Source organism: Arachis duranensis, chromosome 5, assembly GCF_000817695.3.
Source record: "Arachis duranensis cultivar V14167 chromosome 5, aradu.V14167.gnm2.J7QH, whole genome shotgun sequence".
NCBI lineage: Eukaryota > Viridiplantae > Streptophyta > Magnoliopsida > Fabales > Fabaceae > Arachis > Arachis duranensis.
This window is the reverse complement of record NC_029776.3, coordinates 84,618,948-84,645,397: the sequence shown is the minus strand read 5'-3', so window position 1 is coordinate 84,645,397 and position 26,450 is coordinate 84,618,948. Positions and strand designations below refer to the sequence as shown.

Here is a 26,450-nt window from a genome sequence, read left to right as displayed (position 1 = left end):
GAATTTTACAATCTGTGCGTATGCACGATATCCTGTTTTTCACACAAGCTTCTGTTTTTAATTGTTTGACTTTCTGGCAAGCTTGTAAACTTCCGTAAACCTTTGTTTTGGCTGAGATTGATATTTTAAATATTTTACCAATTCTCTAACCTTCAAAACCTCTTTAGTCATTATTCAAGATCCCTTAGTTAATGATTAGGCTTTGAAATGAGTGAGAGAGTTTTGTGCGAATTAAAAAGGTTATTTATTATTAGTTTAGAGTCATTGACTTAGGTTTTGGAGGTTTTGTTAATGAAATTAGTGGGAGTTGATTTGTGGTGTATTCAATTGATGAGGAATTGAGAACTGGTTAAGAGTGAGTTGGCATTATATCTCATGATTGAAAGTGAGCCAGACAATATATCTCAGGATATTTATATGGTTTATGAACTCAGAGAGAACTTGAGAACTAAGAATGATTATGATGAGTTAAGATAATGAAAATTGACAAGAAATTGTGGAAGATTGAGGTTGATAAATCTGCTGAGTGCGAGCAATGAATCACTGAATGATGAGTCATGATATGTTATTGTTGGTAAGTCGCTATGTGCCTTAGGCAAGGACAGTGGTGAATCCCACTTATCGAGGTAGCAGTGCCGGCGTAAGAGTTGTGGCAGTCTCCCGCCTACGTTCAGATGTGAGGGCTAAGGTGGCAACCCACTCACATAACCTTCTCTAACACAAGAGTGAGCCGGACATTATATCCCTGGATTAAGAGTGAGCATGGCACTATATCCCTGGGATGCGCATGAAAGTGGGTCGGGCACTATATCCCAGGAACGATAGTGAGTAGGGCACTGTATCCCTGGGTGCACAGAGTGAGCCAGGCACTATATACCAGGACATGGCAGAAAGGCTACCTCCTAAAGGATGTGTTGGGTTGGCAGTTGAACTGACAAGTGATATCATCGTCAATAGGACAATCATTCATCATATGCATCTTCTATATGGTTGTTTGCTTTGCTTAACTTCAGTTATGCCTAAATAAATCACATGCTTACTTGCTATTTATTTTTCTTGTTGTATATGTATACTGCTTGTACTTTACTTGTTTGCAATACCTATGTTTTCTGCTAGGATTGAGGAGGTTTGGTAGGCAGTGGTGATGGAATCGCATGGAAGATAGGTTGGCGAAGGCTCTGGGATAGTGGTGACTATTAGAGTAGAAATACCTTAAGTTAGATTATCCTATTTATGGTTTGATTTATATATTTCATTAAACTTGAATATCCTGTATCGATGTGAAGTTCTAGGATTGCTTTTGATTTCTCAGAACCTTATATCTTATCTATTGGCCCATAGTTTAACAAAACGAACCAAAAACGCTAAACGGTTGGATCGAACTCAAGTTGGGCCCAATGCCCAACATATATAAGCTCATTAAGTGACTATTTCAGCAACATTCTTCACAAAGAAAGGGAAGAGTAGCCGAGAATTGAGAAGGGAGAAGAAAACTTAAACACTATTCATCATCACCTTCTTCGACTCATAACTTGAGTTATGGAGTTTCGATTTGTGTGCCATTTGTGACCACGTAAAACTTTCACCGAATCCTTCGATTCTATCCAAACAAAGTGGTAGGAATCTCAAAATCCATGCTCCAGTTTTTTGCCCAATACATTTTTCGCATTTTGGGTTTAATTATTGAGTGAATTTTGTGGTTTTGGTTGTTTAGATGGTGATTAACCTTGGGTTATTGTTGATTTTTGTCCCAACCCACAGTAGGTAAGGTAAGAACGTTCTATACCCTTGTGGTTTGTCATATTTGTGAACCGTAAAATTAGTTTTTAGTAAATTATATGTAGTAGCTTGGAATTCTTATTGATTGGAGTTAACTTGGTGGATTTGGAGCATTTGGATTTGAGTTAAAGTGGTGGCTAAGTTTTAGAAACTTGTTTGAAATTATTTTGGTGTTTTAAACTTGTGTGAGAATCGACCAAGGTATGAATTCGTTTTTTTTAAATAATATATAATATTGTGGGCAACTTAGGCTAATAGACTCTAAGATAAGATTGAATTGTTGATGATTATTGATGTTGTTGACAAATGATAAGGATTATGAATTTTGATAATGATAAAAGGAAAAAAATAATTGTGATGGTTTAGAATGGTAAAAATGTAATTTAATTGATGTGTGGATTGAATAATTGTTGAATTTGTTATAGTTATATGGAGTTGACAAATAAGATATAAATAAAACTATTGTATCCTAATTTCCTGAGACACTAAATTAATATATTTTGTGTTTTTTCTAATAAAAGAATATAAAATCAATGAACAGAAATATAACTTATTTTTTTATTTTTATTATTATTATTATTAAATTTTTATAATTATATTTTTTATTTTAAATTTTATATAAAAAATAAAAATAAATCACACTTTTTATTATTTATTTTATATTATATTTAGTTTATTACTAAACAAAATATAAAATCACTAAATTTTATATTTTTACTTTTATATCATATTTTAAATATTTTATCAACCTAATAGTTTACAAGATATAAAAACAATCTTAGCTTACTGGCCTTGGTAGATGCTTGCCACTGCTTGATGACTCTGATAGTCTGATGTCTACATTGGAATGGGGGTCAACTGCTATTTATCACAACCTCCTAGTAGAGGTTTGACCTTGCACCAATGATTATTTACTATGTGAGGATTGAGGTGTCATTGGTAAATAAAGTTTTATTTATTTATTAGCTTTGAAATTTAGGGTGCTTTTAAAAGTATTTATGATATATTTTTAAAAATTAATTTGTATTTTTAAAATTAAAATATTTAATATCACTTTATATAAGTAATTAATATTGTTCGGTTAGTCGTGTACCAGACGGTTCGGGATGATCTTTGTACAAGTAGGTGGGGCGTGATGCGGAAGGAGCTGTGAGAGTGAAACGGAAAACCGACGTTCCGAGCTCTTAGCAAAAAGGGGCACCTGCAATGACACTTCGATGCTCAAGTCAGTCGAATGTGCAGGCGAAAAAGGGGGTAAGGCGGTATGTGACGTACCTTGGGGGAAGGGTAGGTCCTTCCCCATTTATACCATGTCAGAGGTGGGCCCTGCAAGGACAGGCCCATCTCAATCGTGACCTCCCTTACACAGCTGTAGCGGAGCTGTCAGGGACGCGTGTCTGAGTCGACGATCGGGCGCCTTGCTCCTAACCGTTCAGGTCAGGCGGTGCCCAGGTCGGGCCAGCCCACATTTAGTTTGGGCCAGGCCGTAACGGTGCCCCCAATGCGACAGCAACGACCGTAGGGATCGTTGGTGGCGTGCCATCTCTCCTTTCGTGCGTTGTCGCCAGGTCGGCCGTCTGTGGGAGGGGACGTGCCTCTTGCGCGCGTCTGTTCGTTGCTGGAACGGCCGCTTGTTGCCTCGTTCTTCGCGCGGGGCAATAAATGTTCATAATGGGCTGTAAAATCCTGTGTGCAAAGACTATTTTGCCCTCAGGCCTTTCGCGCTTTCTGGGTGGCAGTTTTAAACAGCTTTTTGCTTTGGTTTTTTTCTTTACACTCTTGTTCCTACTATCTCCTTCTTCTTCACCCAGAAAATCTCAGAACTTCCTTCTAGCATCCTCGTGCATCTTTCCTCCTTCCTTCTCATTTTTTCGCAACCGATTCAGGCAATCTTCGATCCTTTCTCTCTTCTGCTTTAATGTTTTCTTGCATGTCTATTGTGTGCATTTGTTGCATTTTGATTCTCGTAGGATAGACATCTTTTTAATGTCAAGCAGGGGTGTTATGGGGGTTACCATTCTGGGATAGGCTTCATTTGACATTGACTTCAGGCATGTTTAGTTTGGGTTGTAGGGTAGACGTAGTTTCTGGGTTTCTTCCGGATTCCCGACCTCATAGATTAACCGAGTGGTGCCCCCACTGTAGGTATGCCTCGTGTGGTCGCTCGGGCTTCCACCTCCGACGCGGGTTATGACCCGTACGCCTGGGTGGTTTCTGACATCAGGAATTCCCCAAATCAAATGGGTGAGGAGGAGCTCACCGAGTTTCGTCAGGCCAATTATTTGCGTGGGGTACCGACGAGGAGGCTAACGACGACGTGTACGTCCCTGCTCCTCATGAGCGATTATATGAGCTCAACTTCCATGCTCCCCGGGTCCCCGATTAGATTTGGTTTTATAAGGTCATGTTCACTCAAGTGGGGGTTCTCATTCCCCTCTCCGCCTTCCAAATGGGACTCTTAAGCCGGATTTCCGTGGTGCCGTCGCAGCTGCATCCGAACAGTTGGGCGTCGGTTCGCTGTTTCGAGATGGTATGCGAGTACCTAGAGCTGCCGGCATCTGTTGATGTCTTCCTTTTTTTCTTCAACCTTACGAACCCTTCCAAGGAGGGGAAAGCGAGGAAGGGGTTTATGTCCTTCCGATCTGCCCAAGGGCGGAGGATATTTGGTTTGTTCGAGGACTCTTACCATGGGTTCAAGGATAAATACTTCAAGGTTCGCCCGGTCAAGGGTCGTCACCCCTTCTGGTTGTCATTGGAGAGAGAACGCCTGATCCCGACGTATTGGAGTTTCAGGGCGGGCTCCAATACTTTCATTAAGGTTACCTACAAGGGATGTCAGCTGTGGATCGAAAGATAGCCGACGTGTTATCGGCCGTTTTTGGGAGGAACCATGTAAATCCCTACCTCCTCATGGGTAGTCAGTAGGTCGCCCGAGATTATATTCGTGAGTCGCCTATGTCGTTTTTGTATTTTGAATGGTTGTGTGTTGTCTTAATATGCTGGTTACTAATTTGTTCATTTCTTGTTTGCAGTGGAGACATCTGCTGAAGTGACCGGCCTCGAGAATTTGTTCAAGACTTTCCTGGAGGAGGATGGTGAAGAGGCCGGAGGGCAATCATCGGCGCCTCCCGAGGACGAGGGGACACAGACGGCACCCACACCCCCCGACGTGGCCATGGCAGAAAAAATTGCCACTCCAACACCTGTATCTCCCATTCTCCAGGAAGTGGCTGTCCCCGGGCACTCGTCTTCCGTTCGTCGGGAGGAAGAGGAGGAGTTGAGTGTCATCCCCACTCCCAAGAGACAAAGGTCGCAGTCTAGCCCTGAGGGGGTCCTTACTGTTATGGAAAGGAACTTTGATGCCAGGTCGTTCATAGATGCCCAATTGCTTCCCGGCACGGAGGAACATTTCCATGGCACCGACCTCTCGGGGCAGGCACGATGGATGTACCGCACCCTCCTTCACGGCGCGGCCATAACTCGGAAGGCTGAGTTCGAGCTTTCGGGTATGGCCTCGCTTCGTTGGAAACTCGAGACTGCTGCCACAGCCAATAATAAGCTCAAGGCTCAAGTTCAAACACTTCAAGAGCAGCTGGCCAAGGCGAGGAATAAGCTTGAGTAGGGCCGTCAAAATGGGCCAAGCCCAGTGGGCTGGCCCGTTTACCCGTTTAAATGGGCGGGCTTTTGCCTCTAATTTAGGCTCATTTAAATTTCGGGCTAAACGGGCTGAGCTCGATTAACCCGAAAAAAATTGCGGGTTAAATGGGCTAGCCCGCGGGCTAAATGGGGGCCCGCATAAAATTTGGTTTTTTTTTTAAATTGAAATTTCAGATTTTGGCCCAGCATCATTGGGAAAAAAAAATAACCCGACCCGTACAAAAATAATAAAAAGACCAATAGTCCAATATTATATATTATGCAAGATAAAAAAATCCTTAAACCCAGCCCAAAATATAACCCAACCCATATACAATATAAGATTAAGAGTACAAAATAAAAAAAAAACTCTCTCTAACACTCAATCACCATATGCCCTAAATGCTAAATCAGTAAATCCCTAATTCTTCAATCTTCGTTTCTTGTACACACTACACAGCAAGTGAGCAAACGTTCAAAGAAAAAAGAGAAAGCACACTAAAGTAGCATAAATCCCTAATTCTTCTGCACATCACCACAGCTTTACAAATTTATTGTTTATGCATGTATCCATCCTTCTTCCGGCGACAGTAACTTCTTTGTCAGTGTCATCGATGAGCATCCCCACCGTTAGAGTCTTGCGAGGCTCTCATCACCGTTAGCCCTTCAGTTTTCATTACCTCATCCATTCTTCAGTAAGCTTCTACTCTTCGTTAGTTTTCATTACTCTTCGTTACTTTCTTTTCTCACAAATCTTAGGTTCTCAACATTTAGATGAATAGTATGACACTAACATCAATTATTTATGTATTCTGTTTTGTTCTAGGTTATTTTGGGTTATAATAAGGATTAATCTGATTCTGTGTTTTTATTTTTTGTTAGTGATTTAATTTGGAGTTATGGACGACTATGCAAGAGATATTGTTGATCCAAATGCTAAGGTAGAACAAATTTTTTTGGACTCAGACTCAGACTCTGATGATGACTTTGATGATGTTGTTGATGACGAAGTCTCGCCGGAAGTAACTCAAGCGACACCTCTTGTAAGTATTCCACCTGCTGCTATTGATGGGTCAAATGCTAAAAAGAGAAAACGGTTAACTACATCTAATGTCTGGGATAGCTTTACAAAAATAGTTGGGGAAGATGGAAAAACAAGGTGCAAATGTAAAGGGTGTGGAAAAGAATACAAAGGTGGGGATAGTACTCATGGTACCTCTACATTGAGACGACATATCCTTGTGTGTCGTGAACTTTCCAAATTTCATGATTTGGGAAAAATGATGCTTGATGAAGCTGGGAGGTTAAGAGCTAGACAAGTTGATCCTATGGTTTTTCGTGAAAAAATTGCACTAGCAATCATAGAACATGATTTGCCTTTCTCATTTGTTGAGTATAGAAGAATTAGGGATGTTTTTAAGTACTTGAATCCTGATGCTAAGATGTTTTCTCGAAACACTGCTGTAGCTGATATTTTTAAATTTTATATTGCTGAAAAAAAAGTTAAAATTCCAGTTAGAGAAACTTCGAAGTAGGATATGTTTAACTACTGATCTTTGGACTTCATGCACAACAGAGGGTTATATGACTTTGACTGCCCATTATGTTGATTCACGATGGAAATTAAATTCTAAGATACTCTCATTTTCTCACTTGCCCCCTCCACATACAGGACATCAATTAGCAAATAAAGTGCTTGAGTTGTTATCTGAATGGGGAATAGAAAAGAAAATATTTTCAATAACCTTAGACAATGCTTCATCTAATGATAGCATGCAAACTTTACTCAAGCGAAACCTCCTTTTAAGTGATGGGTTATTGTGTAATGGGGACTTTTTTCATGTGAGGTGTTGTGCTCATATCTTAAACTTGATAGTTCAAGATGGGTTGAAGGTTGCTAGTTCTACTTTTCATAATATCAGAGAGAGTATCAAGTATGTGAGAGCATCGGAGGCAAGGGCTATCCAATTTAGAGATGTTCTTAAGTCACTTGAAATTTCTGACATTAGAGTGAACTTAGATGTGCCTACTAGATGGAATTCTACTTTCTTGATGTTGGAGAGTGCTTTGAGATGCGAGCGTGGTTTTGTTAGACTCTCTTTGAAGGATAACAATTTCAGAGATTGTCCATCGGAAGAAGAGTGGAAAAGAGGAAGAGAAATCTGTAAATTTCTAAATCCATTTTATAAAATTACTACCTTGATGTCTGGTCAATCTTATCCTACTTCAAATTTATATTTTATGCAAATTTGGAGGATTGAATGTTTGCTGAAAGAATTTTCTATTAGTGAGGATGAGGTCATAAGAAAAATGGTGCAACCAATGAAAGCTAAATTTGATAAGTATTGGAGCGATTATTCCATAATTCTCTCTTTTGATTGTTCCGAACCCTGTGTTTTCAGGCATTACTAAACTCTTTCTTGTAAGTATAAGGATTGTAAAGTGTTTGTGGGACCTTGAACGTCAGGAATAGCTGCCTCGTTAACAACCCAGTCCCGGTCGTGCTCCACACCCGTGAAGCACTCCCTCCAACCTAATAAGGGAAAGGGTCTGGGGAAGCCTTTGCCCCCTACGCTTTTAGGTACTACGGCCTACCACTGGACTGAAAGAGCTAACTGTCTCACGACGTTCTGAACCCAGCTCACGTACCGCTTTAATGGGCGAACAGCCCAAGAAGTTCACGACCCGTAGGCCTTCTACCTCCACGCGGTTGACAAGGTTGAAGCCATTCTATCAATTTTTTTCTAAATTTTTTAATGAAAATTAATACAACCCCCCAAAAAAAGAGAAATAAACCACATAAAAAAATTGGAAGTAATTATCTAGGGGCTATTCTTGATCCTTGAATGAAATTTCATGTTTTGGAATATTGTTTGAATAAAGTGGATCCATGTACTGCTAATGAGAAATTGACCACCATCAAGAAAAAGCTGTATTTGTTGTTTGAAGCATATTCAGAAACTTTGTCACATAATGCCTCTTCTAATGCTTCTGGTGGTCAAATAAGAATTCCTACTTCTAGAGAAGATGATTCACTTTCATTTGATGTGCCTGATGTAAGTTTTATCTCTGTTGTGCATTATGTTAATATAATTTTCTTTTATATGTTTCTGTCAATATGTTACTTTCTTAATTGTTTTATTATTATTTTTTGAATATTGTAGGAGTTGAGAAATATAAATTTTCAAACTAATGCTTCACAAAGAAAGTCTTCTTTAGATATCTATTTGGAAGAGTCAACTCTTGATATGAACTCTAAAATAGATGTCTTGCAATATTGGAGGTCTCAAGTCCATCGCTTTTCTGATTTAGCTTCCATGGCTTGTGATGTGCTTAGTATTCCAATAACTACAGTAGCTTCAGAATCGGCCTTTTCCATTGGTGCACATGTCCTAAATAAGTATAGAAATTCTATTTTGGATAAGAATGTGCAAGCTCTTATTTGTGCTCGTAATTGGATACATGGATTTGAAGATGATGGTAATTCACTTTTTAATATTTATTTTGTTAACTTTTATTGGCAATAAATAATGAATAACTTGCATATTGTATTTATTTAGTTTTCTACTAACTAACTTTAAATTGTAGATGCTGAATTTGAGTGTCAAAATGAAAGTGACAAAGAACATTATAAAGATAAAGTGGATTCAATTAATATGATGCCTGGTATTTTATTAGTATTGTGTAATTGTTTCAAACCATACATTTTTTAATTCAATTCTATGAAAATTCATTTTCTGCCACTAAGTCACTAACTTTTATTTGATAATTTATTTTTCTTTCTATTGCAGGTGTTGACTAATTTGGTGGATTGGATAAAAGATTTTTGGGGATTACATTGCTTGCTACTTTTGTAAAATATTTGCATGCCATGTAATCTGTTAAATACTTTCTTTTTACCTTTGTGTGGCTTTTTGGTAGAATTATGATGTTGCTATGTTGATTTATAATACTCTATTAATTATATGAGGGGAATTACAAATACCCCTTTAATTAGAAATATTAGAATTAGAAATATGGAATCACTAATTGGATGTGAATGTGGTTCTGTTTTGAGTTAAAACAACAAATTTAGAACATAATAGTTACTCAAATCAAATGTATTTAGTTGTTTACTAGAACTTTGCTTTTATTTGTGCCAAACAGGATTTTTTTGTCCAAATATATACACTAGTTTTTCTCCTCAAAATTGGACTTTTTTAGCTTTTTTTTCAAAAAAATTTCAAAAAAAAAATTCAACAGATAAACGGGCCAGCCCATTTAACCCGTTGGGCTGGCCATAAATGGTCCGGGCTATAAAATTTAGGCTCGTGAACAAAGTGGGCTTAAATGGGCTAGCCCGTTTAACCCGTGGGCTAATCGGTCTGGGCTTAAATGGGCTGGGCTGGCCCATTTGACAGCCCTAAGCTTGAGGCTACCGAGAAGAAGACTGCGTCGGCCGAAGAGAAGTTGAAGACTGCCGACGCTTCTGTGTCCCGTCTGACGGAGCAAGAAATGACTTTGAAGAGTCAGTTAAGTGCTGCACAAGGTCGAGTGGCCGTGTTGGAGAAAGAGCGGGACACAGCCGTTGCAGCCACTAAGACTGCTCAAGATGAGGCCGATGCGTTCAAGAGGAAGCATAAGGAAGTTAGAGAGCAAGGCAAGAATGCGATTTTCATGACCGAATAGGCTCTCAAGGCTCAAGTGAAGATTATTGCTCCCAATTTCGACGTATCGACAATTGGTGTCTTCAAGACCATCAAGGACGGGAAGGTTGTCGATATGCCGAAGAAGTGATTTCCTGTAACTTTGTTTTTTGTAGAACTTTTTTGTATCAAAAACTTTTGCGCCTGTTAGTGGTTCAGTTGGTTTGTAGATACATTTGTTTGCTTATTATGTTGGTTTCATTTTTCGTTTGCCAGTTTACTCGCTTTACCGTTATGTTGATATTTCTTCGAGGTCGAGTTTTCTCTTTATTATGGCCGTTTGTTATGGCCTTGGCCTAGGAGGCTCCTAGGGGGATCAGTCTCGGGGCTGTGTATCGTCGTGTCCTCTGGTTCGTATGGCGTGGGACTCATTCACACGATGAGTCATCCAAGGAAAGTAAACAGAAGAGAACAAAAATATGGGTAAGTATAATTTAACCGGTAATCAAGCAAGTCTATAACCATAGCAAAGGTATTGTTACAAAGTAAACGACTTAGGAATAAAACCTCCTCAAGTTGTCTGCATTCCATGTTCTCGGGATCTCCTTGCCATTGAGCTTTTCCAACTTATAGGCGCCCTTGCCGATCCCCTCTTTAATTCTGTAGGGACCTTCCCATTTTGCCGCTAGTTTGCCTTCTCCAGGGGCCGGTAGGCCGATGTCATTGCGTCTTAGGACGAGGTCGTTCCGTTCAAATTCTCTTTTGAGTATTTTGGCATTGTATCGCATGGCCATCCTTTGCTTGAGTGCTGTTTCCGACAAGTGGGCCATCTCCCTTGTTTCTTCCACAAGATCCTTTTCCATAGCTTCCTCTAATCCCTTCAGGAGTAGCCGCGGGCTCGGCTCACCGACTTCCACAGGTATTACTGCATCTAACCCGTACGTTAGTCGGAAAGGTGTTTCTCTAGTGGATGACTGCTCGGTTGTCCGGCAGGACCAGAAGACGAGGCGAGTTCGTCGGCCCAAGCACCTTTTTTATTATCGAGCCGCTTCTTTAGCCCTAGCAGGATGATCTTGTTTGCAGATTTGACCTGGCTGTTTGTCTGAGGGTGCTCTACCGAGGAGAATTTTTGTTTTACGCCAAGGCTGGCAAGGAATTCAGTGAACTTTTTGTCGGTGAACTACGTTCCGTTGTCTGAGACGACGGTTTCCAGAATGCCGAACCGGGTTATTACTTGCCTCCACATGAACTTCCTGCAGTTGGAAGAGGATATGCTGGCCAGTGGCTCGGACTCTATCCACTTGGTGTAGTAGTCGATGGCGACCTGCCCCGGACCGAGTGGGAAAGGACCCAAGAGGTCGACTCCCCATTGCGAGAAAGGTCGGGAGGTCGTTAACAGACTTAGTTCCGTAGCTGGTGCTTTGTGGAAGTTGGCGTTCTCTTGACACTTAACGCATTTCCTCACGAATTCTTTAGAATCTGCCATCATCGATGGCCAGTAGTATCCTGCTCGGATTAGCTTCCTGGCTAGGGCTTTCCCCCCTATATGGTGGCCGCAACATCCTTCGTGGACTTCTCTGAGCACGTAGTCTGTCTGATCGGGATGTAGGCACTTCAGCAGGGGTTGGCTGAGTCATTTTTTGAATAACTGTCCCTGAATGATAGCGTACTTGGCCACCTCCCTTCTCAACGCTTTGGCACCCTTTTCGTCGCTAGGGAGTTCGCCGCTTTCCAAGAAATTGGTGATGGGGTCTAGCCAGGAGGGGCTCAGCCTTGACAGGTGTACAGTAACCGTTGGCTCCTTCATCATGCCCTGTATGAGAGATCGGTTGCCTTCTCCCGGTTTCGTGCTGGCCAACTTGGATAGGAGGTCTGCCCGCGTATTCCTTTCTCTTGGAACGTGTTGGATCGTGACTTCCTCGAATGTTTTACTCAGTTCCTTGACTTTTTCCAAATATTTTTGTAATAGTGAGTCTCTGGCTTGGTAGCTTCCGTTTACTTGCGAAGTAACGACCTGTGAATCGCTGCATATCTCCAGCCTCATCGCTCTGACTTCCTTTGCCAGGGCTAAGCCTCCCAGAAGGGCTTCGTATTCTGCTTGATTGTTCGAAACGGGAAACTCGAATCTGATTGATTGCTCGTATACGACCCTAGCCGGGCTCTCGAGGATGATCCCGGCTCCCCCGGACGTCTGGTTGGAGGCCCCGTCAACATGGAGCCTCCACCGTGTGTCCGTCTCTTCGGTTGGATCCCCCGTTACTTCTACCAGAAAGTCTGTCATTGCTTGCGCCTTGATTGCATGCCGAGGTTCGTACCGTATGTCATACTGGGATAGCTTAATGGACCAAGTCATCATCCTTCCCGCTAAATCTGGTTTTTGGAGCACTTGTCGGATTCCTTGGTCTGTTCTGACGACGACCTGGTGGCCTTGGAAATATTGTTTTAATCTCCGAGAAGAGGTCAGGAGCACTAGAGCTAACTTCTCCAGTTTGTTGTACCGTAATTCCGCCCCTTGTACGGCCCTACTCACAAAATAGACTGGTTGTTGAGCCTTCTCCTCTTCTCGTACCAAAATCGTCGCCAGGGCTTCTCCCGTTATGGCTAGGTACAGGTATAGTTGCTCTCCGACTTTGGGCTTTTCAGGTACCGGGGGTGTTGCCAGGATTTCTTTGAAATGTCTGAATGCTTCCTCACACACAGGAGTCCATTCAAATGCTATTCCTTTCCTCATTAGATTGAAGAAGGGTAGGGCCTTTGCTGCCGACGCTCCGAGGAAGCTGGATAATGAGGTGAGGCGACTAGCTAGTCTCTGAACATCCTTGACACAGCCCGGGCTCTTCATTTGGAGTATTGCCTAGCATTTCTCGGGATTGGCTTCCACTCCTCTTTGGGTTATCATGAATCCTAGGAATTTCCCGACCTCCATGGCAAAAGCGCATTTGAGGGGGTTGAGCCTCATGCCGTGTTGTCGGAGAGATGCAAACACACTTCCTAGGTCGGTCAGGAGGTCGCCTGGCTGCGTAGTCTTTGCGAGGATGTTGTCCACGTAGACTTCTATTGTCTTGCCTATGAGGCTTCCAAATATTTTGTTCATCAGCCTTTGGATTGTCGCCCCTGCGGTTTTTAGCCCGAACAGCATCACCTTGTAGCAATAGGTCCCCCCGGGTGTTATGAATGCTGTTTTGTCCTCATCGGGTCGGTGCATCGGTATTCGGTTGTAGCCGAAATAGGCATCCATGAAGCTCAAATACCAGTACCCCGCCGCCGCGTCGACGAGCGCATCTATGTTGGGAAGGGGGAAGCAGTCCTTGGGGCATGCTTTGTTGAGGTCGGAATAGTTCATGCACATTCTTTATTTGCCATTGTGCTTCTTCACCAGGACTACATTTGACAGCCAGATCGAGTAGTCTAGTTCTTGTATGAAACCTGCTTCTAGGAGGCTGGCCGTCTGCTTGGCAACCTCCTCTGTTCTCTCCTGGGACATCTTCCTCCTCCTTTGTGCCACTGGACGAGTGTCCGGCTTGACGGCCAGGTGGTGCGACATGACTCTGGGGTTTATGCCCGGCATATCGGCTGGCGTCCAAGCAAATAGATCTCCGTTGGCCCTAATCATTTCTAATAGGGGTTCTTTCAACTCGTGTGGGAGGTTTCTATTAACGAACGTGAACTTTTCCTCTGTGTCACCGACCCTGAACTTTTCCAGGTCCCCCTCTGGTTCTGGTCTTGGCTTGTCATCGACTCTGGCGTCTAAGTCGGCGAGGAACACTCTGGATGCTTCTTTAGACTTCTTTCTCAAGGAGAGGCTGGCGTTGTCACAAGCGACTACTGTTTCCAGATCTCCTCTTATGGATCCTACAGATCCGTCATCAGCAACGAACTTCATAATGAACAGCTTCATGTTGATTACTGCCTCAACATCGTTAATCGTTTTCCTCCCAGGATGATGTTATAGGCAGTGGAGTCCCGTAGAACCACGAACTCGGCCATTATTGACCTCCGTCCTTGTCCTTGTCCCACGGAAGTCGGGAGGGATATTATCCCGTCTGGCTTGATGAAGGGGTCGCCTAACCCTATGACACCGTGCTGGTGAATCGTGAGGTCGGCGTCCCGTAACCCCAGCGCGTCGAACACGTTGCGGAACATAATGTTCGAGTCTGCCCCCGTGTCGACAAGGATTCGTTTGACGAGGCCGGTTCCCACCCTAGCCGTAATGACCATGGGTGGGTTCTCAGGGACCTCGTTGAACCAATGATCCTCTGGCCCGAAGGAAATAGTTGGGGACCTCTTGGAGCTTCGCGCCGGCAAGGAGGAAATTGCCAGGACTTTGGCGTCTTTCTTGTGCGTAGACCTCGACTTTGGCGCTGTGTTTTTGGCGGTCACCACGTTTATTATGGTGAGGCCGTGATCATTGTTTTTTGGTTCTTGCCGCCGTTTCGTCGATCAAGTCTTGCCATCTTTATCGTGGCCGCGATGTTGTCTCCTCGGTTCCCTGATAAGGTGGGAGAATTCGGCCAGTTTACCATCATTGATGGCTTGTTCTAGCGCATCTTTCAGGTCGAAGCAGTGCTGTGTTTGGTGCCCATAGCCTTTATGGTAATCACAGTAGAGGCTCTTGTTCCGCCCTGTACGGTCTTTCAGAGGTTGGGGCTTCGTCAATATTCCCTTTTCGGCGATTTGCTGGTAAACTTCTACGATGGGGAGAGTGAGTGGGGTGTAGTTGGTGAATTTTCCTATCCGGGGAAACGGTCTGGGTGCCTTGCTCGGGCCCCCGTCTCTGGCCTTCTCCTTCTGCCTTTCTCCGTTACCATGTTGCCTGGGTTGATTGTAGGAGGGCTGCCGTTTGTTGGCAGCCACGACTCGGCTAACTTCCTCATCATTTATGTATTCTTTGGCTACGATCTGGATCTCATGCATCGTCCAAACCGGTTTGGTGGTGAGATGTTTTCGGAAATTCTCATTAAGAAGGCCATTCGTCAGACAAAGGCTGGCCACAGAGTCGGTTAGTCCTTCGATTTCCAGGCATTCATCGTTGAACCGATCTAGATACTTCCTGGTCATCTCCCCGGTGCGTTGGGTCATGCCGAGGAGATTGATTGGGTGCTTTGCCTTTGCGATTCTAGTAGTGAATTGTGCTAAGAAGGCACGGCTGATGTCTGAGAAGCCGGCTACAGAACCCTGCGGGAGGCTATTGAACCACCGTATCGCCGGGCCTGCCAAGGTGACCGGGAAAGCACGGCACCTTACCTCGTCTCCCACTTCGTCGAGGTTCATTCGGGCCTCGAAGGCCGTTAGGTGCTCTTGCGGGTCCTGTGTCCCGTCATAACTCATGTCCGTTGGTTTGTCGAAGTGTCTCAGCAACCGGACCTCGAGGATGGAACGGTGGAATGGGGTGGCGCCCATGATGATGAGTTGCCGTGTTCTTTCGGACCTTCCTTCTCCGTTTTCGCGGTCTTGTCGCATGACGCACGCCCGTTTGCCCCGGGTGTAGATGATTGTATCGTTTCGCCTCCTGGGGTGTTCCCGATTCTCCCGGCTACTTTCCAATTCTGATCTCAATATAGAGGTGTGCCGGAAGCGACTGCGTCGGTTGGAGGTTCTTCCCCGGCTCTCGGGGGACTGAGAGTAGTCAGGGTCGGAAGTCTGTTGACGATGCTCCTGATCTGCTAGTTGGCGTTCCAGGTTTTGCACCCTGTGACGCAGCTCCTGCATTATCCTGGCGCTGTCACTGCCCGTCCCCCCGAAAGGGCGCCTCTCTTGAGCTCTCGACTGTAACCCGGTTCGTCGGGGAGGGGATCTTAATCTCTCACGGGGCGAGGCGACGGAGGCCGCCCCTCAGGGGCCGCTGCGCGCCCGTGGTCCCCTGGACCCGGCACGATCTCCATTTAGCTTCGGTCGGTTCCCACAGATGGCGTCAATGTTCAGTTACTCGTGTACCGGACAGTTCGGGATGATCTTTGTACAAGTAGGTGGGACGTGATGCGAAAGGAGCTGTGAGAGTGAAACGGGAAACCGACGTTCCGAGCTCTTAGCAAAAAGGGAGGGCACCTGCAATGACACTCCGACGCTCAAGTCAGTCGAATATGCAGGCGAAAAATGGGGTAAGGCGGTTTGTGACGTACCTTGGGGGAAGGGTAGGTCCTTCCCCATTTATACCATGTCAGAGGTGGGCCCTGCAAGAACAGACTCATCTCAATCGAGACCTCCCTTGCACAGCTGTAGCGGAACTGTCAAGAACGCGTGTCCGGGTCGACGATCGGGCGCCTTACTCCTAACCGTTCGGATCGGGCGGTGTCCGGGTCAGACCAGCCCACATTTAGTTTGGGTCAAGCCGTAACAAATATCTAGATTTATTTTTACTCTTTATTAATGTTATGTGACATCGCTCACAGGATATTTATATAAAATTCAGTTATTAATGAATTTTCTGTTATTTAGCTAAGAGTTAGTTAAGTGATTACAGTTAGTTAACTTATATGCTGGTTGTTTGTTATAGGTAGTGACTAGTGAGTCGGCTTTTTAGATGTTTTTCTCCTGCATAAAAAGAAAATAACGAGTGACGAAACTGCGCTTTTTAATTTCTATATGGATCAAGAGGGTGTGCTTTACTGGATTATGGGAACCGGGAGGGGTTAACAAGGATGTGGTGTCAGGCCTTGAAGAAATCGGACCGTGCGACAGTAGGCTCCCAAAACGGAGGGTCCGATTTGGTGCCTAGAAAACGGATGGTCCGTTTTGTTGCATGGTGGCTACGCGTCGAAAAGTTGTAGCTCCCCAAAGAGGTTGCCCCACAGACGAAAGTGATGGATGCATTAAGGAGTCTCACCCACCATCCGAGTTATTTCATTCAGCTATCATATTGAACCTCAAAACTCCATGGTTGTGCTTGCTTCCTTTGCTGCTGGTGGGTTTGCATGGTGAAGAAGACAACAAAATGCCAAAAAAAATAAATCTAAAGATGTTGATCGTTCTGAACTTCATATAATGCACTATCTTAGTCATTCTGAATATGTAAGTTTATTTTATTTTTTTTAAATTTTATTATTATAAATATTATTGTTAAAATTTAATTATTGTTATTATTGTTAAGATCTGAACTTAGAATTAAGCATAGAATGGTTAGAACTATTTCTAATAATTTTCTTTAAATTTTTCATGATTTTCGGATTTAAAAAAATATATTCTTAGTATGCATGCTGCTCAGTATTATTATTGTTGTTAGTGTGTTCATGGTATGAACATTGTAGGAGGGGGGCTATGTTGCAGTTTAAAAAAAAACGCATTTTTTTTTATTTTTTTTATTATAATTATTATTATAATTTTGAAAGAAGGAAGAATATGAAAATATATAGAAAATAAAATAAAGTACGTTAACGGAATTGTTATTAATTTTTGTATAAAAAAAACTTTTTTTTGAAAAATTTAATAAATATTTAGTTATTTATAATTATTATAACATTAAATATTATTGTTGTGGCCTTGCAAATTAACGGAATTGTTATTAATTTTTGTATAAATAATTTTTTTTTTGAAAAATTTGATAAATATTTAATTATTTATAATTATTAGAACATTAAATATTATACTTGTGGCCTTGCAAACTGGAATAAATAAAAAAAACCGAATGCTTATTATTAATTTTTGAAAGTGTGCTACTTTATTCCTAGTTAATTGTAATTATCGTTCTTAGATAGTTAATTATTATTGTTATTAGAATATATTTTAAGAAGGAAATGACAGAATTTATTAATATTTTTGAAAATTTAGTTATAGTTATAGTTAATAAATAAATAATTGATATTACAAATGATAATAATGTTAAGATTTGGTTAGGAAATTCTTTTCCATATCGCAAATAGATAAACAAATAAATACAACATCTCAAGTTTACTAATTTTGTTAAGATTTCATTAGGAATGTGTATATATGTATTATGAATCTATTTTTGTCTGCTCATTAGTTAATGTTATTAATAATTGATTGACTGAAGCACCAATTATTTGTTTTAGTCGAATTATGTTAAAAAATCTATGACACTGGTTTGAAGTAATTTTTGTTATTGAGTTAGCTGGGCAGATTTTGTTAATGAGTGGCCGTAGCTTAAAAAATGTTGTCCTCTAGTAGTAAGTAATATAATAATAGTAGTTAATGAGATAACTAATAATTTATTATGTTTGTTGTAGAAATTAAGAATGTTGACCTGTGATCATCCAGTTCCGCCAGATCGGTACAACGATCGAGTGGAGGAGCATTTACGAGTTACTGGATTTTATCATGCATCTCAAATTGGTGTCGTACAGAATCAGAAAGCACTCGTGAATGCTCTAATCGAACGCTGGCACCCGGATACACATATGTTTCACCTTCCCATTGGTGAATGTGCTGTAAGTCTTGAAGATGTTGCTCTAATTCTTGGTCTACCGACTGATGGTCTTCCAGTTACTGGGATGACAATGAGTAGCTTCCCAGCGTTGGAGGCGGAGTGTTTGCATCAGTTTGGAGTTGCACCGAGTAAATCGGAGTGTAGAGGATGCTGCATAAAACTAACTTGGCTGCGGGATCTAAAAGAAAACATTCAGTTGACTGATGAAATAAGTATACAGAGGTATGTGAAGTGTCACATCATGTTGCTGATCGGGACGATCTTGTTTGGGGATAAATCTGGGGCAGGTGTGCACTGGAAGTTTCTACCCTTGCTTCGTGATTTTGCCAGTATTGGACAGTATAGTTGGGGGTCGGCATGCCTAGCGCACCTCTACAGGGTATTATGCAGGGCATCTCGTTATAACTGTAAGGAAATGGGTGGTCCAATAACACTTCTGCTCAGTTGGGCTTGGATGCGAATGCCATACCTATCGCCGGTTCCTAGGGAACCCCACAGTTTTCCACTAGCCAACAGGTAATATTACGTTACAATCTACCTGTAACTTTATATTTAAAATGCAGTTTTGCTAATTGCAAATATGATATTAGGTGGCGTAATTGGGAGCGTGGTGACAGACGATATAGATATCTTAATCTAGCTCACTTTAGAAAGGCCTTTGATGACCTGCAGGAAGGCCAGGTGTGTTTTATTTAAAGAATTCTTAGTTTCGGTTTTGGTGTCCTGAGACATAATTATGAAGCTCTCTTGCATTGTTGTTGTTATTGATATTCTTGGTTGTAATCAGTAGTTTCTTTTTTCTTTATTCCCAGTTTGTGTGGGTTGCATATGCTGTGGATCGCGTGGATCCGAACATAATTCCTACTGAAATATATATGCAGTCGGTTGTGTGGACCGCTACTGTTCCGTTGGTGTCATTTGAATGTGTCGAGTGGCATGCTACCGATAGGTTTAGGCGACAGTTCGGTTTCTTACAGGGAGTACCTTCTGAGGAGCGGAGTTTGGATAAGGCCCATGGCGAAGTTCTGACTGGTCCTAAGAATCTTAACTGGGCCACAACACCGACTCATTCAAGTTGGGTAATGCATTGGACAAACAGGTATAACTACATTCTTTCTGAGCTTCCCATTAATTCACCGCATCCATTGGAAACTTACATGCAGTGGTACCGGTCAAAATATGGGAACCGGTTGAACTTGTCGAATCTTGTGGGTCAAGACAGTGATGAGGATAATCAGGATATCGATGAGGGTAATGAGGTTATGGATGAGGATAATGAGGGCATGGATGATGACAATGAAGAACTGGACCCACAGTTACCCCAAACATCTATTTCGAATCCACAAACCCAAGAACAACCTCAATTCTCAAGCCAGTACGTACCTCAGACACAGTTCTACCCGTCATTTCCAATGCATCAACAATATTGGGGTATGTCACAGTTTGATCCCGGAGAAGGAGGTTCATTTAGCCAATTGCTTGGGTTCATGGCTGGAGATGCCGGACAGTCACAGTATGGCAATGAAGCTGAGATCCTCGCGGGTAGATATTCATTGGATGCCAGGCTCCCTTGCCATACCTCATCGGTCGCTTCTGGAGGGTTCGTATCTGTTGACTTTAGTAGAAGTGAAGGTGGACGCGGAGTACTTAATAGTCAAAATCCTAACCGTGTATCCATGGGACCTGTTCAAGAAGATGCTAACACACCCGAGGATGACACGAATGCGTACATAGTAGATGAAATGGAGGAGGATGTCGACGATGACGAGGATGAAATAGAGGAGTTCGATGAGGATGAGGATGAGGAATCCCGCAATGATGGTATTATGTTTTGTCTTGTGCTTTACATGTTTGATTAGCAATGATAATTTGTCTTCATAAACGGTATATTTGTGTACTTTTGTTAAATGATATGTTGTATCCGCATTGGTTTTACTACTTAATGTCAGAAAATTTAATTGTTTTTGTTATTGTGTATACAGGCCAGGCACACACTCCGGATGACAAAGGCAAAGGTTACAATCTGAGGATTGATCCACCACGTCGCAGCGCTAATCGATACACTCCATCTGTATTCAAAAAAGCCGCAAAGAAGTGCAAGAACTTCGTCAATGATGTCAAGTGGGCATTGAGAAAGTAGTTCTGGTGTACTAGCTTTATTTTTTGTGTTAAATGTAAGGACTATGATTAGGTAACTTTGCATGTGATGGACATTATGTTTTAATGACTAGGACTACTGTATTCATAATGATGTGGACTATGGTATGTTTATAGAATTTATGTATCAATAATGTGAAGTATGATCTGAATAGTATGTATTGTGGTATGTTTAGGGATTTTATCTATGAATAATGTGAAATATGGTATCAATAATGTGTATTGTGGTATGTTTATAGATTTTATGGATGAATAATGCAAACTATGATATCAAAAGTATGTATTATGCGAAATATGGTATCAATAATGTGTATCGTGGTATGTTTATAGAATTTATGGCTCAATAATGCAAACTATGATATCAATAGTATGTATTATGGTATGTTTAGAGATTTTGTCTATCAATAATGTTTATAGACTTTATGTATCAATAATCCGATCTATGATATCAATATTATATATTATGGTATCTTTAGATATTATATCTATGAATAATGCGAAATATGGTATGAATAATGTGTATTGTGGTATGTTTATAGATTTTATTTATCAATAATGTGAACTATGATATCAATAATGTGCACTAAGATATGTTTATAGATTTTATGTATCAATAATTGATTAAATAAACCCAAATGGTTCATATGGAGGTTCTTTCATATCAGAATTGATGTCATATAATGCAATATTACATATATCATACATTGTTAACTCAAATAAATAGGTCCTGACAAAAGGAATAATGCGACATATATAATATCATCTAAGCAATAAGAATCTACTGGCGATCTCTGTCAGCATTTGCCCCACCTGCCTGACGGCATCTGCTGCGGCTGTGTCCTTCAGCTCCGCAAAGCGTACATCGCCTGGGCCGACGTAACATTCGTGTGTCCATCTCATTCAAGAAACGCGTCATTTTGGGGCGACCTTTTGTCATGCGTCTAAGGAACGGATTCGGGATAAATCGAGGTCCGTTGTAAGCAGGCCATGTCGTGGGGTTACCAAGTGGCCTAAATCTTGCTCGGTACACCCGGCGAACTTGGTCCATCTTATACACATCATGAACATACACTTGCCAATCCAGTCTCTGGTTGGCACAACATGCAAACACATGTCGACAGGGGATCCGGTCAACCTGAAACTCAACACAGTCACATCGAAGGCCACGTAGGTCGACTGCAAACTCTAGTCCACTTGGCATCTCACGCACCTCAAAGACCTCATTCTGTCGGTCAAAGCAACTAACCTGAATGTTTCCTGATGTAAGTTGGTTTGCATGCAACTTCGAAGTCACGACATCAGAAAACACATGGCCAGCATTAATCCGGGCTTCCGCCTCTGCTCTTTTTCGGGTAAACAACTCGTTGAGCCTGTAGAATGTGGCCTTCACAAGGGCAGTCACGGGGAGATTGCATGCACCCTTCAACACTGAATTGATGCATTCTACAAGATTTGTCGTCATATGACCCCATCGATAACCACCGTCAAAAGCCAACGCATACTGTTCTCGGGGGATTCTGTTTAACCAGTCAGTGTAGGCCTCGCCTCGTTCTCGTAAACGTTGGTAACGCACCTCGTACTCCCGCACCGTCCTCGAATATCCTGAAGGATCAAAGCAAAAAGTTGATGCAAAAGAGGTAATCACAGTTATTGAAGAGAACTCTGTTACAAAATTAGTTAGCTATAGTGAGAGGTACCTATGTTGATGACCAGTTTCTGCAAGTACGGCGCCTTGAATTTTCTCAGAAAGTTCGACTCTATATGCCTGATATAAAACATATGAAAAGCTCTAGGAGGTGACCAAGCCCCGTTACTCCTTTCCACAGCTGCATTTATGGATTCGTGACGGTCGGATATCAGTCCCACACCATCCCGAGTGACAACATGCTGACGAAGGTTACTTAGAAAAAAGTGCCACGCATCCGAAGTCTCTCCCTCCACAATCGCAAACGCAATTGGGACGATATTGTTGTTCCCATCCTGTGACACTGCCACTAGTAGACAACCCTTGTACTTTCCGTACAAGTGAGTCCCATCTACCTGGACAACTGGCTTACAATGTCTGAATGCTCTAATGCAGGGGTAATAACTCCAAAAGACACGATGCAACACTCGAATATCAGTCGCCAAGTCATCGCCTTGATATGCAGGCATAGTCTCAAAATGAACAATAGCTGGTGGCTCCTTGTGACACATGGCCTCAAACCAAATAGGCAACGCTTCGTACGATGCTTCCCAGCCTCCAAATATTTTTTCCACTGCCTTTTGCTTAGCCAACCATGCTTTCCGATAACTAACAGTGTAGTTGAACTTCGATTGTACCTCTGCTATAACCGACTTTACCTTTAAGGCGGGGTCAACCTCAACCAACGGCTTAATTGCTTCTGCAATTGTGCTCGAATCCAGCTTTGAATGATCCTGAGAAATTGTGGCTCTGGTACATGTGTGACTGCCATTATACCTCCTTATAACCCAACAGTACTTCCGGCTGATCATGCTAACCCGGATAAGCCAATCACACCCTGACCCATACTGTGTACACTTCGCATAAAATGTCAACGGCTCAGATTCATACACCCGATAGTCTACGCTTCTTCGAATAGTATACTCTTTTATCGCTTTAATAACAGCTTCCCTGGAACTGAATTCCATCCCAACAGCAAATTCACCATCTGCGACAAGAGGAATTCCTGCCACCACCACAACCATAAAACCAATTTTAGAAACACAAATATTTAAACATTCGAAAATTAAGCTAAAACATTTTTCACTGCATCAATTGTGATCAAAACCTCCAAAATAATTGTATTTAACTAATTTACTAAATAAATAGTAATTTATATTCAACTAACCGGCTAACACATGCTAAATTTAATGTAACTAATTTGCTACTTTACCGTTATATACTATTAAATACTAATTTATATTAACATAATTGATAAATTCACTAATAAATATTAGTAAATACCAATTTATATTTACTTAATTCACAAAATTACCTCATAAGTACTAATAGATATTTAATAAATTAACTTCATAACGAATAAATTTTAATTTATACTTAACTAATACAATAACTCCCAACTAAATTTCCTGTCTTAAACTTAAATACACAAACTGGTGAACAAAATTAAATACTTGGTCCAAGTAACTATCAATATATATTAATAAATTATTTCAATCCTTCTTATGAGTTTGGAGAATTACGTACCTGAACTGATATAATCTGGGAACTCCGGAACATGCATGACTTCCAAATCCAAAACTCGCATGAATGATGGCTCCTCAAACGGCACATTGTTTGCCAGTGCAGTTGCCACGTCAGATACATCCGGAGCTATAGCTCCCTCACCTGCAACCCCATCTCCATCTGGACCAACAAATTCATAGTTGCTTTCAAACTCATCTTCACTGTCACTATTGTAATCTTCCCGTAAAATATTCTGGTCGGCCTCAAATTGCTCAAACTCAACATACAGCTCGATGAACAACAGTTGACTCCGATTTTCAATATACATGGAAAACATTTCCTGCATGCTCGCTTCGTCCGTTACATATTTCGTTTGAAACTGGACGAATCCACCAAACACTTGTATAGGATATCTATACAGAATACAAGATATTCTTCTTGCCCTCTGAGAATTAATCTGTTCACAGATCACACCTTTGAACTCTTCAAATGAGATTGTGAAAGGAATCACAACATCTAATGGATTTTCACAAACAAATCTGACCCCTTCAGATGTTTGTAACAAAATCTGACCAAAATAATACACCTTTAACAATACTCTATCACTCATTTTTCTCAATCACATTAACAAACTCATAAACTTTGATTTTGGCTAGTAAAGGATACAGGAACTAAGAACCAGACTAAAGAGACGTTGAAGGAGAAGAAGAAGATGCGAGTTGCTCTTAGGGTCAGATCCGGTTTCACCAACTTTTATTTAAAGCCCAAACGAAATCGGACCATGCGATTACGTGTTTTCCATTCAAAAAATTCATAAAAAAAACATATCGGACCCTCCGATTTCTTAAGCCAACGAAAAAAAAAAAATTTCCCCTCCATCAACTCGGACCCTCCGATTTCTTAAGCCAACGAAAAAAAAAATTTTCCCTCCATCAACTCGGACCCTCCGATTTACTTCTTCAGGATTCAAACCATCTCTTCCTTCACAAATCGGACCTACCGATTTGCTGTGCCAAAATTGAAATTCAAACAACTCGGACAGTCCGAGTTGTTGAGCCCAAAAGTAATGAAAAGGCTGCCCCACATCCGTGTATTGCACCCCAATGGCTCCATATCCAGAGAAAGCACACACAAAACCACCATATAGAAAAAATTGAGCCACGAAACTGTTGATCCAAGAATAGAGCAAAAATAAATTCCCTCAGGTTTTCTCTTCATCAAGTACATTCTAAACTCACAATTCATGCATTGAAACTTCAACAAATATATTTGTGTTTTATTAAAATCATTTTAAATGTTATAAGTAATTTTATCAAATATTTTTTTAACTTATATTTATTAAAAATACATTTATTTTGACTGATTAAATATAACTATTACAATTTCTAAAAAATTAATTTTAAAAAGGTTCACTTTAATTAATTACTTTTAAAGACTAAATTAGATAAAATATATTTTTGTCTTTAAAATTTGTCAAAATTTTTTAAAATATTTTTAATTTTTATTTTGTTTTAATTTAGTTTCTAAAGTTTTCAAAAAATTATGACGAATCCAATAATAATACATGACAATTATGTCTAGTTTACTTGTGTTAAAGATTATTTTTATAAAATTATTGTTGAATCAGTCTTAAATTTTTAAAACAAATTTAAAATAAAATAAAAGTTAAAAAGTATTTTTAAATTTTTTAACAAATTTAAAAAACTAAAACATTCTTTATCCAACTAAATTTTACCAAACCTGATAATAAAACAAGTTAATGCTGCATCATTATTTGAGCTAAAATTTGTTCTATATTACTGACCAATTTTATCGTGGACTTTGCATAAGACCTTTTTTAATTGCCAATTAAGACGGTAAAAGCCTTAGCGTTGCAAAGTCCTTCGGCTGGTATATAATAATAAGGAAGCGGTTCTGGTATTCCGCCGTACCGAAGTAGAACTTTGTTGTTCCATTCAATCTAGCTATTAAGATTTATTATAAATTATTCATACGGTAGAGATATATGGAAGTCTTCATTGAGTGAAAACAATGAAAAAGAAGTTTATGAAAGTCACGCAACTTGTTAAGAAGTTATAAAGTACATACAGATGGAAAATGTCTTTTGTGTACAGATGTACAGGAAATTGGCTCGTCCTTTGTAGGCACAGTGTTTATTCATATGTCTAAAAAGTACAACAATTTTATACTTATTAAATATGTCATATTTTTATAAATAATTTAATTTTATTAAATATAAATTAAAAGTTATTATAAAAGAAGAGTATCGATAAACTATAATAAATATAAAATACAATAGACATCACTAATAATTATAAAAATAATTGTGAGATTTTTTCCTAAAAAAATTTAACCTATTTTGAATAATTAATGAGTTAATTTTGTTATAATTACGTTAGTTATGTGTTAATGTGTAGAAATATTTAGCCTATTAAATATTAGTTAGCCGTAGTGTTAATTAATAAATAAATATTATTGTTGTTGAATATTATATAGTTTTTAATTTTTTGTGATAATAGAAAAAGAATTTCGATCTTTTAAATTTTGTATTTTTATTTTAGAGGGTAAAGTGTGATCTTTCGCCCTCTTATATTTTCTCTTGGTTCCACTTACAAAATAAATAGTGAACGATTACACTTTATCCTCTAAAGTAAATTAAAATTTCAAATTTGGAGAATCCAAA

The 26,450-nt window shown here is 40.6% G+C and overlaps 3 protein-coding genes across 3 annotated transcripts; 1 reads left to right on the top strand and 2 right to left on the bottom strand.

The window, feature by feature from the left end:
- Positions 1-14,480: 14,480 nt before the first annotated feature.
- On the bottom strand, positions 14,481-15,749 carry LOC107489907 (uncharacterized). The gene has a single exon (XM_016110674.1). The coding sequence runs from the start codon at positions 15,747-15,749 to the stop codon at positions 14,481-14,483; it is 1,269 nt and encodes a 422-aa protein (XP_015966160.1).
- Positions 15,750-16,090: 341 nt separating this feature from the next.
- Positions 16,091-21,351, top strand: LOC107489906 (serine/threonine-protein phosphatase 7 long form homolog). The gene is made up of 9 exons (XM_052261781.1): positions 16,091-16,171; positions 18,221-18,936; positions 18,984-19,101; positions 19,233-20,241; positions 20,403-20,541; positions 20,652-20,682; positions 20,817-20,895; positions 21,054-21,104; positions 21,302-21,351. Exons 1-9 carry the CDS (start codon positions 16,091-16,093, stop codon positions 21,349-21,351), a joined length of 2,274 nt encoding a protein of 757 aa, XP_052117741.1.
- Positions 21,352-21,355: 4 nt separating this feature from the next.
- Positions 21,356-24,377, bottom strand: LOC107489905 (uncharacterized). Its single transcript, XM_016110671.1, has 3 exons — positions 23,789-24,377; positions 22,275-23,267; positions 21,356-22,179 (listed from the first exon to the last, which is right to left on the bottom strand). The coding sequence occupies exons 1-3, from the start codon at positions 24,375-24,377 to the stop codon at positions 21,356-21,358; spliced, it is 2,406 nt and encodes an 801-aa protein (XP_015966157.1).
- Between the last annotated feature and the right edge of the window lie 2,073 nt (positions 24,378-26,450).

Bases quoted from the DNA above. Each gene is read 5' to 3' on its own strand.
- LOC107489905 (XM_016110671.1), bottom strand. From the start codon at position 24,377: ATGAGTGATAGAGTATTGTTAAAGGTGTATTATTTTGGTCAGATTTTG. The intron at 23,268-23,788 runs GTACGTAATTCT...TGGTGGTGGCAG, and splicing joins CCCAGATTATATCAGTTCAG to GAATTCCTCTTGTCGCAGAT. The intron at 22,180-22,274 runs GTACCTCTCACT...TTGATCCTTCAG, and splicing joins GAAACTGGTCATCAACATAG to GATATTCGAGGACGGTGCGG.
- LOC107489907 (XM_016110674.1), bottom strand. From the start codon at position 15,749: ATGCAGGAGCTGCGTCACAGGGTGCAAAACCTGGAACGCCAACTAGCA.
- LOC107489906 (XM_052261781.1), top strand. From the start codon at position 16,091: ATGACACTCCGACGCTCAAGTCAGTCGAATATGCAGGCGAAAAATGGG. The intron at 20,242-20,402 runs GTATTATGTTTT...TTGTGTATACAG, and splicing joins TGAGGAATCCCGCAATGATG to GCCAGGCACACACTCCGGAT. The intron at 20,896-21,053 runs GTATGTTTATAG...TGGTATCTTTAG, and splicing joins TATCAATAATGTGTATCGTG to ATATTATATCTATGAATAAT.